Source organism: Mustela putorius, unplaced genomic scaffold (genome assembly GCF_011764305.1).
Source record: "Mustela putorius furo isolate JIRA1106 unplaced genomic scaffold, ASM1176430v1.1 tig00003898_pilon_pilon_pilon, whole genome shotgun sequence".
Classification (NCBI taxonomy): domain Eukaryota; kingdom Metazoa; phylum Chordata; class Mammalia; order Carnivora; family Mustelidae; genus Mustela; species Mustela putorius.
The window spans coordinates 28279200-28298337 of NW_025422047.1; the positions used below are offsets into that span (position 1 = coordinate 28279200).

At 34.3% G+C, this 19138-nt stretch overlaps 1 protein-coding gene across 9 annotated transcripts in view; it reads right to left on the bottom strand.

Moving 5' to 3' along the window:
• The window catches only part of HEATR5A (HEAT repeat containing 5A), a 111753-nt gene that overhangs the window by 37339 nt on the left and 55276 nt on the right, over positions 1 to 19138 (bottom strand). For 7 of the 9 annotated variants that reach the window (XM_013047441.2, XM_013047444.2, XM_013047445.2 and 4 more), the window contains 7 exons: positions 15940 to 16045; positions 14894 to 15084; positions 10581 to 10740; positions 7625 to 7814; positions 6186 to 6355; positions 3660 to 3686; positions 1289 to 1427 (listed from right to left, as the gene is read on the bottom strand). In XM_013047441.2, coding sequence (XP_012902895.2) covers positions 1289 to 1427; positions 3660 to 3686; positions 6186 to 6355; positions 7625 to 7814; positions 10581 to 10740; positions 14894 to 15084; positions 15940 to 16045 — 983 coding nt within the window. The remainder of the gene's footprint in view (positions 1 to 1288; positions 1428 to 3659; positions 3687 to 6185; positions 6356 to 7624; positions 7815 to 10580; positions 10741 to 14893; positions 15085 to 15939; positions 16046 to 19138) is intronic. The other 2 variants (XM_013047443.2, XM_013047442.2) reach the window with 1 other exon arrangement.

Genomic DNA, 19138 nt, shown 5'->3' on the forward strand with positions numbered 1-19138 from the left:
TATTACGTATTAGAAGTAAGTTGTCATGATGTCTGCAGCTTGCTTTCAAATGGTTTGGCAAAAGGTTTGCATCTATGTATATATACAAAGAGAGTAAGATATATAAAATGAGCGCCATAAAGATAATAAGTAGGTGAATATATGTTTTCACTACACATTACTTTAAACTTATCCATCAGTATGAAAAATTATAAAATTTTAAAAAGGGAATTATGTAACAAGTTCTTTAGTATATTTTACTCACATAGCTAACTCAAGAATTCTAGGAATATACATTATGTTTACACAATCAAAGTCAAAGCAAAAGATGCAGATAATTTCAGTGGTGAATATAAACTGAAGATCACTTGGGCAGAATATCTCATAAAATTATAAGATTAAAATTTCTCTGGTTAAGGTAAATCATCGACAGTTTTCAAATGAGTTCTACAACCTGTCTGATAACAACTATACCAGTTCAGCAATGCTGATTAACTCAAGTCAGATTTAAAGTTTTAATGTAACAACAAACTAATTTAAGGAGCACAGCAGGACAGTAAAACACACTGTTCTGAGAGCTTTAGATACTGGAAAGCTTTGAGACCTTCTAAAAGAAGCCAGAGACCTTCTAAAAGTGTGACACCACTTTGGAAACTATATACATAAAAGAGTAAGATATTACCATTGCTGTTTTTGTAGGTTGTTTGAATTTGTATGCATATTTGCATTACCACGTAATTTTAAAATAAAGAAGTATATACTTAAGTCTTACCAGCTAAGAAATCCTTTAATTCAGCTCTAAAATAAAGAAGAGGCATAAAAACCCTCTAACCTGAAGACTCTTCTATGGTAAGTTTTATTAAATGAGATTACAGGCATATATGGTAAATTACTTACAGGCTAAATCCTACTTCAACTGTTTGTTGTGAAAAAATTTGCTCTAAAATTTGAGAGGCTCTCAAATTCATTAACAGGGATTATAAAACATAGGGAACAGATTGCTGGACTCCACTCCCAGATTTCTGATTAAGCAGATTTGTGATGGGGCCCAATCATTTGCATTTTTAACAAGTTCTCAGTGAGGTGGATATTGCTAGCTTGGGGGTCTAAGTTTGAAAACCGTTGCTCTAAACCAGTAACATCACCAGCTGGAATGACAGTAACTGTTAGTGACTATCTCTTGTGGCAGGTTTAAAACATTACATATTAACTTTTATATTTCATTTTAAAAACTCATGTCTGTATGAAAGATTTAAGATTAAAACTTAAATCATCTGAGCTGGAAATAATGCTGATAAAAAAGAATTACCTGGAGTCAACTCTTCTCTGCTATCCTTAGCAAGCATAACAGCATGTTCTGAAACTTCAGCTGCTTCTCTCTGTACAAGCTGACGTAAACAAGCCAGTACAGCTCTTCTCAATAACAAATAGGGACTACAAAGATTCACCTGAAAAATAGCATTTGGGAAATGAAAGAGCTGAAATTCTTGGAGGCATTCACACTAAGTCTAATAGACATTCACTGGATCCTTCCTGATTCTGTCCAGCCCATTACTGTGCTAGATGCAGTTTATTAAATAGACAGCAACTTCTTCAAACTATTCTAGTACATATCTTTTACTCTTAGACACAGTTAAAGGAGTAGCACATGTACTTGATTACACAAATATTCATACACAAATCCAAGCAGTAGCGTCTTGAGTGTTAGAAAATAAAAATTTATATGAGTAAAATAGTTTTGAGATAAAAGAAATACAATTGAGAATTTATTTATAGCTCAGATGTTTGCGCTCATGCAACATTATAATGTTTTATGATTCTCTAAGTAAATTTATATATTCTCTAAGTAAATTTATATAAATCCATATAAGCAGTATAGCATACTGGTTAAAAGGGAAGCTCTGGAGTCAAACTGCCTCACTTATTAGACGTGTGACCTTGGGCAAATTATTTAACCTCTCCATGCCTTAGTTTCCTTATTTGTAAAATGGAAATAACACTATCCCATGTCACAGGGCTGTTGCAAAATTAACACAAAGACACATGCAAAAGGGCTGAGTACAGTACCTGGCAAATAGTATGTGCTCAATGAATGTTGGTTATTATTAATTATAATTAACAGTCTCTATCAGTAGTATTTTATTCAGATGTCATACAGAGTAAGTAAATGCATTTTCAAATAAAGGCAGAAATGAGTTTTACTGAAAACATATTCACCAAAAACACTCTCTAGAGACACATTACAGACAAGTTTTACATATATGTATATCAACTTACATATGGATATGCATATATGTACAAAGACGTATACATTGCAGAATATTTTTGCTCATAATGACAAACTCAATACATATTCTTTTTACTTAGAAGTATCTGAACAATGTGAATCTCACCAGGTTGTAGCTACTCAAGTAAATGATATGATTGTAATATACCTTAAATGAACAATTAAAACAAGTCAAAGGTTCTGGATACAAATTCCAACTCAGTGATTCATAAGTAGGATAAAGTATAGAGTTTTTGAAATTTATTTTTTTTCTAACTATGAAAGTAAAGGCCAGTTTAGTGTGGTTTACGACAATGAGATTGTGTGTTACACTACTGATTTTCCAAGCAAAATGTGAGAAGTAACAACGTGATTCTTATTGTGACCTTTATCTAGATCTGGTGTATGTGAGAAAAACAGGACTGAAGTAGGTGAGTTTGTTGAAAAGAGCAGAGGATAAATTCTGGGAAAAAGAGTGGGTGGTGACAGCTGTTTTTTGATATGTAAGAAACACATGAAAAGAGAGTGGAAACCTAAATTTTATCAGATGCCAAAAAACATAAAAGATTTGTGAATGTATCATCAGTAAAACATAGGAATGAGAACTGCTTTATAAATATATCCTATTATACACTCAAGTCATATCATGAGCTCAAAAGTGGAAAAAGGAATGCCATTCACAAAGTCTGGTTAATGTCATTCAAGTCATGTTAAAGAACCATCGTTAGAAACTAATACATAGGAAAGAGGAGTTAAAATGTAAAAAGATTAAGTTTACTCATGCCCAAAATTATGGCTGCATTTCACAACAATGACAAAAAAAGCATACTATGAAGCAATTTTAAAGAAAGGTTAATGAATCTACTAGTTATTTTCACTGGAGTTTTATAAACATATAATTCAAGGCAGGTGCAGCATTTATTCAGGCTGGTCAAACACTCTTTTAGAGAAAGCATGCTTAAAAGTATTCTACTTGTTTGGTAGAAAAAAGATTGAAGGCAGTCAGTCGCACAAAGCAAAATGGAACACTTAATATCTCCATGTCATTCTCCAGCATTTATATCGGGAAGAGGAATAGAATGAGTCAAGGCAAACAAACGAAGCAGGAAAAGTATAAAAACTAAGTCAAGCCATAATTACAATTCCTTTCTGAAATGAATACATAAATCAAAATGATGCAAAACTAAGTGCAAGGAGTGACTGCACCAGCTGGAGAAGGTTAGGGAGGATCCGTTTACAGTGGTATTAAATAAACACCATGTAACATGCTATACATACTGGACTTGGCATTAATGGTTAGCTTAAACAAAGAGATGCAGGGGAAAACAAGAACATCTACATCCAAAAAAAACGACACAAAGAAACAGCATTGCAAACCTCAAAAAAAGTTAGGAATTGAGGGCCAGGGACCTACCAACACAGAATTATCCAACAAGATCTCCTGCACAAAAACAAATGACAGACCGGTCATGACAAAACCAAAAGATGAATAGTAGGATGACTTTGACAACAGTCAGCTAAGCATTAAAATACAAATATTGATAGAGCTATCATTCAAATTGGCTTAGCTTCAGCTTAAAAATATGCCATAATACTTCATTTTCCAACTTTAAAATATGAGTTGAGCTAAGATCTTGGAAATACTCAACTCAAGATATAAAGCTATAAAATATACAAAAACTTAAAAAATATACACTTGTGTAATAAGGTTTTCCTTTGCAATCTCTCATTAAGCCTCGATAACAAAGCCAGATCAAGTACACATGAGTGTTAAAGGAGAGATCTGGATTGCATTCACATGAGCAGGTGTCCAGCAAGGGACAAAGTTAATGGTTTACCTCATCACAAGTTAATTATAGATTTTTTTATTCTTGGAAGCCAACTTTTAAAACTGAGAGTACTCAGAATTGCTAGTGTAGCTAAGACCAAGTTCAGAATGGAAGTTAAACAGCATGCAGTTAGAAGAAAACTCTTTCCATTAAGATTCTTTCTTAATGATGAATTGTATTCTGAATATTCAGGGAGTTTCAATTAATATGAAAACATCTCATGCTAAGTAATTAAATTCTCTGTAAAAAAGAAAATCTGATCATAAACATGTTAAATAGGAAAGCAAAAGCAATTTTCTTACTACAGGAAATACTCTATAATAAACTCAATCTAATAAATTCAGAATAAAACTTACTAAAAAATTAAGACAAAATTAACTATAGTAACTGTAATTTTTAAATGATTTTTGTATAAGAAAAGTCAATTTATAGCTTAAATAAGAGTCACATAAATAAGATTAGTCAACTGTTAATTTTGATTTTCTCAATTGCTCTGACTGCTCCTGAAACAAAAATCTGATAATGGTCTCTACTCTTTTTTATATGTAACCCTTCTCAGTCTGGGGAAAAAAAAGCAACAAATTTGATCAGATCTAATTCTTCAAGAATTAGTAGTAAGTTTTGCTCTTTATTTCTCAATATACTCAGTAAATAAATTCACACATCAGTTAAATTTCAAAAGGCTACCAATGGAAAATTTCTACTATAGTTCAAGGGGGTAAAAAAAAAGGTAGTACAAGAAAAGTGAAAGTTTGAACAACTTGCAAAGGAGTAGCTATTTCTCAGTAATTGGTTTTGGAATGGTTCTTGGAATAGAAAGAATAATATTCCTAGGGAAAAGTCATTTAGTGGTAAAGGTAAAATCCAGTTAGCACGATTTTCTCCAATACATGTTTAACCCAGAGAGGAACCAAGTTTCTATCAGAAGAGTCAGTCGCATCCTCTTTATAAGAGTCTTATATAACTTTGCGAAAGTCACTACAAAGATTAATATAATATATAAGTTATATGTTAAGAAAATAAAAATTACTATGCATTGAGTGGTTGGTTATTAAGTACCTGGGACATGTGCCTTTACAGGTGGCATCCTGTGTAATCCTTGTGCTCTATAAACAAGGTAGCTAAGGCTGGAAGAGGTTGTGGGACTTCCTAAGGCAACAAAAACTAGGAGTTGGCAGAACTGAGATTAAGAGCTAACCGTAAGTATGAAGTCAGTGAGAAAGAAAATGGGACTAAAAGAAAAGAAATGGGGTCTAAATAAGTTGAGAAACGTGGATTCTAGATTTGACTTAGAACTACCACTATAACTAGGTATGTCACCTTGGGCAAATTGCTTGACTTTTTTGGTCCTTGATTTATCTTTTTTATTGGGAAGGTTGGTTTTAATGACATTTGAGGTTCTTTCAAGGTCTGAAATGCTGCACATCCTGCCTCAAGCTTGTAAATGAAAGGGCTGTCTAAAGTAATGATTCTCAACGGTCACGTTACTAATGCGAGTGTGCTGTGCCAGGGCAGAAAATGTTTAAAGGCAATGGTGTTCTTTTAATTCCAAATGTAACTCAATTTTTAAGACAAGTCCAAACAGATACTGGTGATACACAAGGTAAATCTTAAAACCATTGACGATCATGAACCATTTCACCTGAACTTTTAGCATTCATCTTGTCATACTTATTAAACATATTCTTAAAACCCCAATATTGATGATCATGCCACTAGAATATTAAGGGAAAATGTTATTTGCCCATCTGGGGTGGAGGGAACTTTATATGTAATTATGTGGAAAAAAGAAAAGGAAAAACAAAGACATCACAAATATTTCCATGTACTATGGCATTTACACAGTACCTGACACATTTAAGCACCCTATATATGTTTGTTGACTAATGAATAAATATTCCAAATATTAAGTTCATCATTAAGAGAAGAAAAATGAATCAATATATGAGAGGTTTAAAATGTGATTATATAAAAGTTGGTCCACCCCTTAAAAAAGCCTAGAATTAAGAGAAAGTATTAAGAGAAAATAGCTATTGTACACAGACTAGATAATTAAAATAAACCTAAGTTTCCAATGGAAAAAAACTAAGACTAATTAATTTTATACTCACACAGAGGCAGCTGACCAAGCTAGACAGGTTGACATGTCTTGGAGCAAACATATGAAGCTGCTGAAGGCAAGAAATGGCCTGAGCTTGAACAAGGCAGTCTGGGTTATCTTGCATCACTGCACAACCCAAAAGACAGGAAGTCCTTAAGGTGGAAATGGAAGTACTATTACCTAAAATGAAAGCAGAGAACTTTGAATAGTTGGTCTATGAAATCATTCCTCTTTAAGCATATATTACTAAGCTTAAATGTTTTTTTTTTAAAGATTTTATTTATTTATTTGACAGACAGAGATCACAAGTAGGCAGAGAAGCAGGCAGAGAGAGAGGAGGAAGCAGGCTCCCTGCTGAGCAGAGAGCCCAATGTGGGGCTCAATCCCAGGACTCTGGGATCATGACCTGAGCTGAAGGGAGAGGCTTTAACCCACTGAGCCACCCAGGCACCCCTAAATTTTTTTTAATAGCAATTTTAAACTTAAGGATCTGTGAAGTAAATTTCTTCTAAAAAAGCAGGGATAATCCAGGTGACAGATTTTAAGGTTATGTTCATTATTCTTATTTTGAAAAAATTTATGTCAACATAGATCATTACAAAAACCTAAGACTAGGTTATATCAAATTATTTGAAATGTAAAATTAGAAATGACTAATGAACTTGGCTCTGCTTGTATCAGTTGAGTTGCTTTCAAATATTAAAATCACAGACTTTATATTTAACAGATCAGATTATCTCAGCTTTGGGACTTGGGTCACTTATTTTTTAGAGGAGATGAGTTGTTTAAACTATTCCACTTGATGTCTATCACCTTCATTGAAAGGGAAGCTTTAAAAAAAATCTATCTTTCTAAATATGGTACTCCTTGTCTTTTCAAGATAAAAGAAATCACACTGAATGGCATTTCACAAAATATATGATCACCTACTATGTGTTAACTACAAAGGCTTTTCAATTTTTCCCTCATTTGATAGAGAAGGAAATCAAAGACCGAAGATTTTCCAAAGGTCATCCAATTAAGTAGTGGTGGAGCTTACATTAAGTTTTCTCGTTTCTACATTATATTCTATTATGTCAACATTCAGGAGTCAAAGTCTTCTTCCCAAGATGACTCTCAACATTCTGCCCATGGATTTGCATAGAACATTGTGCTAAACTAAACTTCACTTCACTGACAAGTATTTGAGTTAGTAATAAGAAATGAATTAATTTTCTATGTACATTTTTTAAAAGATTTTATTTATTTATTTGACAGACAGAGATCACAAGCAGGCAGAGAAGCAGGAAGAAGCAGGCTCCCCGCTGAGCAGAGAGCCTGATGCAGGGCTCGATCCCAGGACCCGAGATCATGACCCAAGCCAAAGGCAGAGGCTTAACCCACTGAGCCACCCAGGCGCCCCTCTATGTATATTCTTAATGTAAAAAGCACAAAATGAGCTATGCATACCCTGTAACTCCGGACCCAATGTAGTAATAAGGGCATTCAAACAGCGACCAAGACTTTGGTGAACTTCAGCATGAGTAGGAGGCACATTTAATAATAACATTATAATAAGAGAAAGGGTGGGTTCCACATGCATATTATAGAGTGGGCCAGCAGAATCAATTATCAATGATAGTGAGTGTAGTGCCCAGGTCTGTGAAGATAGAGAAAAACAATTTAAAATGCTATAGCAGCATTAAGAAACATAAAACACAATGAACTGTCTTTGTTGAAGCAAGTGATAAAGTAACAGCAAAGTAATTTGTGTGCTATTACTAGCCTGGAAAGAAAAACGGAAAACATAAGAAGTTTAAGAAAAGATTTCTCTTCAAATATTCAGTAAAAAACAATGGAAGACAATCATCTAATTTAGAATGGTAAACAAAATCTCAGCACCAAGAATTCCAAGGCTATGTTTGGTTCTTTAGCTAACAGCCTGAAGTGAATCTAGTTTTTAAAAATTGTTTATTGTTTAATCTATGTGAACAAAAATTCCAGTTTTTAAAAGATTCAAAATAAATAAAAGATTCAACAAAATCTACAAATACATGCAGTAATATGGACAAATCTCTTGAACATAATGTTGGAAGAAAGCCAGACATAAAAGAGTACATACCATATGATTCCATTGATATAAAGTATAAAAGCAGGCAAAACTAATATATGATGTTGCAAATTAGGATAGTGGTTATCCTTGGTGGGACAGGTAGTAACTAGAAGAGAACATGAGGAAAGCGTTTGGGGTATTGATAATGTTCTATTTCTTGATCTAGGTGCTGGTTACATGGTGTATTTAGTTTGTATACTTTATTCACAGAGGTGCCCACTTAAGTGCACTTTCATAAACATATAAAAATAAGTATATGTATAAAATAAGTCTATATTTATTTCTATTAAACAAATGAAATGCCTTTGAGTGAAATCTGACCTGTCATGTTTTTATAAATAAAACTTCACAGAAACACAGTCATGCTCATTTATTTACATATTTATGGCTGCTTTACTGCTACAATGACAGAATTGTGTAGCCGACAGTGACTGCATGACGTATAAGGTGTACACAATTTACTATGTGGCTCTTAATAAAATACGTATGTCATCTCTGGTTTAAATGAACAAGCCTCTCCCAATACCTCAGGATGGGGCTGTCTTTGGAGACAGGGTATTTAAAGGAGTTAAAATGAGGCTTTTAGGATAGGCCCTAACCCAATGTGACTGGTGTCCTAAGAAGAGAAAATCTGGACAGAATGACACTAGAGATGCACAAGCACAGTGAAAAGCCAAATGAAGACACAGTGAGGTGACCACCTGCAAGCCAAACAAAGAAGGCTCAGAAGAAACCAAACTGAGTGACACTTTGATTTTGGACTTCAAGCCCCCAGAACCATGAGAAAATAAAATTTCTGTTATTTAAGCCACCAATGAATTAATGGATGAATGAACAAATGAACGAGTGAATGAAACAAGAATGGCCATATACTAATAACCAATGCAGTCAGATTATGGGTATAATAGGGTCCTTATAGTATATTCTACTTCTATGTATGTTTTAAGTACATAAAAATGTCTCCATTTCGGAAACTGAGAAAATTTTATCCCTCTTACCAATGAATGTGTAAGAAAGCTTATAGTACTTTATTTTTTTGAAAGCTTACAGTACTTTAAATGCTACAAACATTAACTTTTAAGTAAGATACCGTAGTAATTGAGAAGAGTAAGATTTGATGATACTGGAAGCCACTAAAAGTATTTGATCAACAAAAAAAGTATTTGATATAAAAATATGTGCATTCACAACAGACTTCTCAAAGGGGAAGAAGGGAAATAGAATAAAAAGTGTTATAATAAGTGAGGATAAAAAAATGGAACACCTTATAAGTTAACTCAGTCAACTACTAGACGATGAGGAGGAGGAGATGATTTGTAATATGGTAATTCAAAGAATGAGATCTAACTGTGGATTAGGGATGTTGAAATCTGATGAGAAGGTGGTTAAACTGGATCCCAGAACACTAGAAAATTTGGATTATCAGACAGGATTAGTAAGGGAAAAGAACAGGAAAAATATAAATGCAAATATGAGAAAGGCACGTGTTGGATGAAAATAGGCAGGTCATCTACAAGAAAAGCAAGTACTTTCAGGTAATAACAGGGTTCCTGGGTCAGTTGATAGGACTTGAATGAGGTGATTTAGGAAGCAATAAGCAGTTTCTCCAAATTTTTGGTAGAGAAGTGGCAAGATGAAAGTCTTTCAGGAAAATAAATGTCTTCACATCTCGGGGGACTTGCAAAGAACCAAAAAATACTACCATAGCTATTAGGAACATACAAGGAAGGCAGAGATAAGATAAGTGGAGAAAAAGAGCAGTTAGAAAAATAGTCATTCAGGATTTGAGTAAGATATCAAGAGAATGAGGATTTTAACTGAAATGGATAAGATGTATACTGTGTTCTTAACTGGTTAAGAACATGGGTGTAGAGGTCATGACTTATGTTCTTGAGCTGATTCCATGATTTATTGGCTTTCAGCTGTGAGTAAGATACTTCGCTTTTGTAAGTTCCAGTTTTCTTTTTTTTTTTGTATAAGGGGAATATATACTCTAGATTGCCGTGAGGCTTAAATATGTTAATGTTTTAGAAGAATATATAAAACAATCCTTAGTACCAATTAAGATCTCCAAAAGAGTAAATGTTATTATTAAGATGGACAATCCATTTTCAGAAAAAGATAAAGAATTTGGTTTTAGAAACACTGAGTGTGAAGTAAAGATAGTAAGATTTGAATTTCAAAAACGAGTCAAGGTTAACAATGGTTTGGCTTTATTGGTGGGGAGATTATTTACAAATTAAAGGTCTATAAAAACAATCTGCATTATATACAAATCATGAATTTCAAGAAGGTATCACATGGGGTATTTACCTGCACATCAGGAGAAGTACTGTCCTGAGACAAAGTAAAAAGGATTCCAACACAAGAATTCAAATGTTGAGAAGAACTTATTCCTCCTAAATATCTATGTAGAGATCCCAAAGCCAATGAGTATCCTGTTCTGGTAACCACATCCCTTGCCAATTTCAGTCTATAATCATGGAAATAAATAAAAATCATTGAACAAAACTAATGCATGTACACTGTTACCTGGCAAAACATTTTGTATGAATAGCTGCAAAATTAAAAAATATTATTTACTGTTAAGTGATAAAAAAATATCTGAAATGACCTGAAGGGTATCTTGAAAAGAAAAACAATTTATATAAAAATGTCTTCACATTATTAATGAGTAAGTATGAATAATTTCAATGTTTTTCAAAGATACACTAAATTTGTAAGACAAGCACTATTACTTTATTTTTAAGTTACTTTTTATAAGTTGAAGTATAACCAACACACGATATACTATTAGTTTCAGGCATATAGCATAATGATTTGATATTTTTATACATTATGAAATGATCCCCACAATAAGTCTATTACCATCTGTTACCATACAAAGTTTCTGCAATATTATTGACTATATTCTATATGTTATACATTGCATCCCATGACATTTATTTTATAACTGGAAGTCTGGACCTCTTAATTCCCTTCACCTGTTTTGCACCCTCTCCCCTCTGGTAACCAACAGTTTATTTCTTGTATCTTTGAGTTTGTTCATTCATTTCTCTTCACAGATACGTGAAATCATGCTATTTGTCTTTCTGTCCTATTTCACTGAGCATAATATCCTCCAGGTCCCTCCATGTTGTCATAAATGGCAAGATTTCCTTCTTTTTATGGCTAAGCGATATTACACACATCTTCTTTATCTATTCATTTATTAATAGATACAGTTGGTTCCATATTTTGGGTGTTGTAAATAATGCTGCAATGAACACAGGGGTGCATATATCTTTTTTAATCAATGTTTTCACTTTCTTTGAATTAATATCCAGCAGTGGAATTGCTGGATTGTATTTTTCATTTTTTGAGGAACCGCCATACTATTTTTCATAGCAGCTATGATTTATATTTCCCCAACAGTGTATGTACACTTTTCTCCACATTCTACTCAACACCTATTACTGTCTTTTGGATACTAGCCAATTAGACAAGTGTGAAGTGATGTCTTATTATGGTTTTGATTTGGATTTTCATGACAATTAATGGTGGGAGAAGCTCTTCACATGCTTGTTGGCCATCTGTAAGTCTTCTTTAGAAAAATGTCTATTTGGTCCTCTGCGCATTTTTAAAAAATCAGATTTCAGACATTAAGTTGTATAAGTTCTTTATGTATTTTGGATACTAACCCCTTATCAAATATATGATTTGCAAATATCTTCCATCATTCATAGGTTGCCTTTTTATTTTGTTAATAGTTCCTTCATTGTACAAAAGCTTTTTAGTTTAATGTAATTCCATTTGTTTTAGCTTTTGTTGCACTGCCTGAGGAGCAAGACCTCCTTCCCCCTAAATATTTCTAACATTAATGTCAATGAGCTTATGCATATGTTTTCTTCTAGGAGTTTTATGGTTTCTGGTCTTATTTCAGGTTTTTCATCCACTCTGAATTGATTTTTGTATACAATATAAGAGAGTGGCCCAGTTTATCTTTTGCATGTAACTGTCCTGTTTTCCCAACACCATTTATTAAACAGACTGTTCCCCGCCCCCCATTGTTTTGTTTTTAAAGTAAGCTCTATGACCAAGGTGGGGCTTGACCTTATGGGCCCCAAATCAAGAGTTGCATGCTTTACTGACTGAGCCAGGCAGTAGCTTGTTTTTCCCCCATTATACATTCTTGACTCCTTTGTCAAATTAACTGACTAGATATATGTGGATTTATTTCTGGGTTCTTTAACACACTGATCTGTGCTTGTTTTTATGTCAGTAATATACTATTTGAATTACTATCGTTTTGTAATATAGTTTGAAATCAGCATACCCACGTATTTTATTCTTATTGACAATAGTGTTTGGGATTGTTTCCTTAATTTCTCTTTCTGACAGCTTATCATTAATGTACAGAAACTGATTTCTGTATGTTAATTTTATATCTTGTGTGATTTTACTGAATACATTTAATTCTAATAGTTTTTTGGTGGAGTCTTTAGGATTTTCTAATTTTGTCTTATGTCATCTACAAAGAGTTAGTTTTGTTTCTTACTTTCTAATCTGGATGCCTTATATTTCTTTTTCTTGTCTAACTGCATGGTTAAGACATCCAAAACCAAGGTGAAAAGAAGTGGAGAGAGTGGGTATCCTTTTTTTTGTTCCTGATCTTAGAGGAAAAGCTTTTAGCTTTTTACCACTGAGTGTGATAGCTGTAGGCTGGTCATATATTGCCTTTTTAATGCTGAGGTATGTTCCTTCCATACCTATTTTGATAAGAGCATAATTAAATTACATTTTATTTTATTTATTTATTTTTTTTTAAAATATTTTATTTATTTATTTGACAGAGAGAAAGAGATCACAAGTAGACAGAGGCAGGCAGAGAGAGAGGGAGAAGCAGGCTCCCTGCTGAGCAGAGAGCCCGATGTGGGGTTTGATCCGAGGATCCCGAGATCATGACCTGAGCCGAAGGCAGAGGCTTAACCCACTGAGCCACCCAGGCGCCCCTTAAATTACATTTTAAAAATTCACACTGCTGAGATACTTTAATTCCACACAACTAGAGTTTCAACTCAAGAACTTTAGACATTTTCTTATGCATTCTGTGTTAATTTAAGTGTTGTACATTTAGTCCTTTAATACTCCCAACCTTGAGATTCCTACTATTATCGGTTCCTTTTTACAGATGAGGAGAACAAAATGATAGCCAAAATAACTCTTACAAAGTAACCAACTATTAAGTGGAAGAAAGGGATTTGAAACAAGTTTTGTAATCTGATTCCAGACTTCAAGCTCTCTCTCTTTTTTAAAAGTTTATTTATAATCTCTGTACCCATGTGGGGCTTGAACTCACAACCCTGAGATCAAGAGTCACATGCTCTACCAACTGAGCCAGGCAGGCACCCCCAGACTTCAAGTTCTTAACCAAATCACTCACACATATTCAGTAAACTGGAAGGTCAAAGTGCTACTTGCATTACTACTACTACTACAAATACAACTTGATATACATATACTATTAATATAACCATGAACTTTTATTTGTGGTTGTTTTATTCTTTCATATTACTTTCATATTTATTATCTCATTGACCTTAACACTGTTCAGCAGGCAGGGTAGTATTAACAACCTCCTATTTGAAACAGAGGATATTTACCCCAAAGATACAAATGTTGTGATCTGAAGGGGCATCTGCATCCCAATGTTTATAGCAGCAATGGCCACAATAGTCAAACTATGGAAAGAGCCCAGATGTCGATCCCAGATGAGTGGAGAAAGAAGATGTGGTATACATATATACAGAAATCTTGCCATTAGACTGATGTGGATGGAACTAGAGGGTATTATGCTAAGTGAAATTAAGCCAATCAGGGAAAGACAATTATCATATGATCTCACTGATATGTGGGATTTAAGAAACAAAACAGGATCATAGGGGAAGAGAAGAAAAATAAAACAAGACGAAACTAGAGAGGGAGACAACCATAAAAGACTCATTAATCATAGGAACACAGAGTTGCTGGAGGAGAGGGAAGTGGAGGGATGGGGTAATGGGGCGATGGCCATTAAGGAGGGCACGTGATGTAATGAGCACTGGCTATTATATAAGACAGATGAGCCACAGACCTGTATCTCTGAAACCAATAATACGTTATATGCTAATTAATTGAATTAAAATTTAAAAAAAAAATTAAAAAAAAAAAAAAAGACACAGGAAAACTAGCTGAGAGGTTCACTCTCTGTTCATGACCTCAGAGTTGGCAAAAATGAAAACATAGTTTATGGTTCCTGATCCTAATAGCCTACAGCTTTTACTCTTTCTGATAGATTGTTATTACTACCTATTATCTATATTTTACATAATAAAACTCCAAAAATGTCTTACTCCCAGAGTCCATTCCACTGATAGCCAATATATCACTCATATGTTAGTAATCTTTCTCTTATTATATAAAAATTAAAGCCGAAGTAGTAATAGTTCTATGTTCCAAGATGAGAGACCCTTCATCTGAAAGTACGTGTTTATCAATTTTTTTCTGTTAACTCCAGAATGAAGTTTCACCAGTTCCAAAAAAATCAACAAGCCATATACCCAGTTTTGACACACAGTCTATGAGTATTAAATAAGAAATTCACTTACTTGTCAAAGCTAACTTGAGCTAATGCAGCAGTAAAAGCTCCATCATCAACCACTTGGGCTAATCTAGCCCATGCCTCTGCAGCTGCACATCTCAAGAGGGGGTTGGGACTTTCTAGGGCTCCCATCACCAACGCTAGGACAGGTCTTCTCATTTCTTCTGGACCCAAATGTCCCTTGGAGCCAGCTAAATACTGCAACATGTAAAGAATAATCCAAACTTACAACTATAGTTAATTTCCTTTTAAAAAAAGAATGTATTTATTTTAGAGAAAAAGAGAGTATGAGAGTGAATGCAAGTGGGGTGAGGAGCAAAGGTAGAGGGAGAGAGAACCTCAAGGAAGCTCCCTGCTGAATGTGGAGACTGACTCAGGGCTCAATGTCATGACCCTGAGATCATGACCTGAGCTGTAATTTAGACTCAGATGCTTAACAGACTGAACCAACCAGTTGTTCCTGTAGTAAATTTTCTAATCCAGTTTGGAATGAATATTCTGGTTAAGCAAATGTGCTAATACTTGGATTGCTACTTCAACACACACACACACACACACACACACATAAATACTGAACACCCCAAAATAATTTGATTTTTCACAGAAAGTTCTTTAGAAGTTTAAATCTCCAAGCAAATAGTATGGTAATTAATTGTCACTAGAGTATATATGTGTTCAGTAGAACATTAATAGGAATTTCCATAAAATAACCAATGAAGTGTATTATATTTTAGTTAGAAACAATAAGCCATAAATGCAACAATAAGCCAGATTTGACTCATAGGCCATATCTCTGGTATAGGATATTAGGCTAAGTAGGTTAAAACATGGTCCTAAGTCAAGATTTTAGGTTTAATTTCTGACTAACAAGTTTTACATAGAGAAAAAGTAAAAGGGGAATTGCAAATCCCAAAATTTTTTCATTAGGATATTTTTTAAAAAAAAGGGAAGAAAAAAAGCAGCAATTTAAACCTTCCTCCAAACTATTTGACTGGCCATATATTAGAAAAAAAAGTTAATCAAACACCCAAATTAAAAAACAACAACAATTACCTTCAAGAAACTAGAGAGTGAAGAAACAACATGTAACTGAACTATTTGTTGACGAGCTCCTTTTGTGTGCTTTATACTGTCCAAAAGCTGTTCCAGTATAAAAAGCCTAAAATCAGAAACAAGATTTAAAAGCAAATAGTAAAACATTGAATTTGTTAATAAAGATAAATTAAGCCAAAGGGCATTACTGAGTATATACTACTAATCTGTTTTGTTGCATTATTTTGTGGTAACTGCTAAAATGAAATAAACTATTGCTGAACATACTCTAACATTTTAGGAAAAGAAAGTACAAAAAATGCAAAAAAATTTTAATTTTGTGTCATTTTGAGAGCAGGGGAAAAAAATCCCAAAAGTATAACTTCATAAATATTTACATGGACAAATTCTATCTCAATAACTCTTTTCTAAACAAATGGTATCTTATTTTTTCTTTCCTTTTTTTTTTTTTAAAGATTTTATTTATTTATTTGACAGACAGAGATCACAAGTAGGTGGTGAAGCAGGCAGAGAGAGAGAGAGGAAGGGAAGCAGGCTCCCTGCTGAGCAGAGAGCCCAATGCAGGGCTGGATCCCAGGACCCTGAGACCATGACCTGAGCTGAAGGCAGAGGCTTAACCCACCAAGCCACCCAGGCGCCCCTTTGCTTTCCTTTCTTAAGTAAACTCTATGCCCAATGTGAGGTTCAAACTCACACCCAAGATCAAGAGTCACACATCCTACTGATGTTGCCAGCCAGGTACCTCTAATCAAAGGATATCCTAAGGCGCGTCAGGCTCTCTGCTCAGCGGGGAGCCTGTTTTCCACCCCTCCACCCCACCCCTGCCTGCCTCTCTGCCTACTTGTGATCTCTGTCAAATAAATAAATAAAATCTTAAAAAAAAAAAAGGTTATCTTAAAAGTTACTTGCATCAACTTTTTTGTTCTTAGTAAGAGGACTTAACTGGATTTAAATATACTGCTTCATCTTAAAAGTAGCGCCAACTTATGTTGTCTATAGTCAGTGAGAATCAGCACAGCTCTTTGAAGTCCCAGCTATACTTTAAAATGTACTTAGGATCACACTATGTATTAACACAATTTTAAATCTTGTTTTTCTCATTTAACATTACCTCCTAAGCACCTTTCAAATCATTCTTATTCTTTGGTAACTTTCATGAGGCCAAATTTTACTGTGCACATGAATTACAATTTGTTCAATCATTCTACTGATGGAGACCAATTTTCTAATTTTCACAATTCTAACTATGATGGATATAAACATTATTTTGGGTCTGGGATTGAATGTGTTCACTAGTTATTTATGTCACTTCTGTGAATTGTTTTACATGTCCTTTCAGCACTATGCTTTTCCTCTCGCTCCATCAGCCATTTTACAGCATTTAGCAGTGGTTCCCAACTTTGGCTGCATATCAGAATTACCTAAGGAGTTTCTGAAAATTTCAATATCCAACATATATGCATACCATACTATTAAATCAGAATCTACATTTTAAAAGGTCGTCAAAGTGTCTGCAATGTATTGTCAAGGGTAGAACAATCTTCAGGTGAAATTAAGTAATTCATTCTTTGCATTTATGTATGAAATGCTTCAAAGTAAGCACAAACAACACATGCACAAGATCAATCATAGTTCTTTTCTGCATAAAACTATCTCGACATTCTAGTACCTTAAACATTTTAGTACTTTAAAATTATCAATACAAAGTTTTATTTTTATTTATTATTATTTTATTTTAAAGATTTTTATTTATTTGACAGACAGAGATCACAAGTAAGCAGAGAGGCAGGCAGAGAAAGAGGGGGAAGCAGGCTCCCCACTGAGCAGAGAGCCCGATGTGGGGCTCGATCCCAGAACCCTGGGATCATGGTCTGAGAAGGCAGGGGCTTTAATCCACTGAGCCACCCAGGTGCCCCTGCACAGCTTTCTTATTTTTAGAAACCTATAGTCAAAACAGAGAAAAGCAAATGATTTAAAGATAATTTAATATTTGGGACACCTGGGTGGCTCAGTGGGTGAAGTCTCTGCCTTTGGCTCAAGTCATGATTCCATGGTCCTGGGATCGAGCCCCACATCGCATCGGGCTCTCTGCTGAGCAGGGAGCCTGCTTCCTCCTCCTCTCTCTCTGCCTACTTGTGATCTCTGTCAAATAAATAAATAAAACCTTAAAAAAAAGATAATTTAATTTTTTTAAAGATAATTTAAGTTTTTAAAAAAAAATTTCATTTATTTATTTGACAGAGATCACAAGTAGGCAGGGGGCGGGGGAAGCAGGCTCCCCGCTGAGCAGAGAGCCTGATGCGGGGCTCAATCCCAGGACCCCGGGATCATGACCTGAGCCGAAGGCAGAGGCTTTAACCCACTGAGCCACCCAGGCGCTCCCCGATAATTTAATTTTTAAGTGTATAAATAAAATATGAAAAACCCATTTCTAATCTTAGGGCAATCTCATGTTATAAGAGTTTCTTTTAAGCTGTTTAAACACAAAGCTAAGCACAATGACGATAAAATGCTTTGAAATATTCAGTTGCTATTATAGAGACTTTGGTTAAAAACATTCTTTACTTTAAAAATGTAAAGACCCAAAAGAAAAAGCATTTGGCATCTTAAACAAGTATCATATTTGGGATAACAAGGAATTAAAAACTTAAATTTCCTATTTATATAGTTGCTCTTCTCTGGTCCTCTAAAGACACCCAATGGAGACTACTGATAGCTGCTTATGACCCACTTTCTATATCTGGGATTCTGCCAGACCATTTCCTTTAAAAATCCCCAAAGTACCGACTACTATTTTTATTCAGTTAAAATCTAAACATAGTATGTTTTGCTTTTACCAGGTTTCAACATCTTTCTAAAAAATATATTTTATTTATTTATTTGAGAGAGAGTGTGAGCATGAGCAGGGAGAGTTCAGAGGCAGAGGCAGACTCCCTGCCAAACAGGGAGACGGATGTGGGACTTGATCGCATGACTCCAGGATCATGACCTGAGCCGACGGCAGTTGCTTAACCAACTGAGCCACCCAGGTACTCCAGGTCTCAACATTTTTATTAAAATAAATAAAACCTTTCCTCCCTGAAATATATATTCATTCTATATACTATTTTAGTCCAGGTGAGGTTAAAAAAACTTAGCATACTTTAAAGCTAATTAAATTTTAGACAGAATAAAAAAATAATTTTCCTAAAGAAAAAAA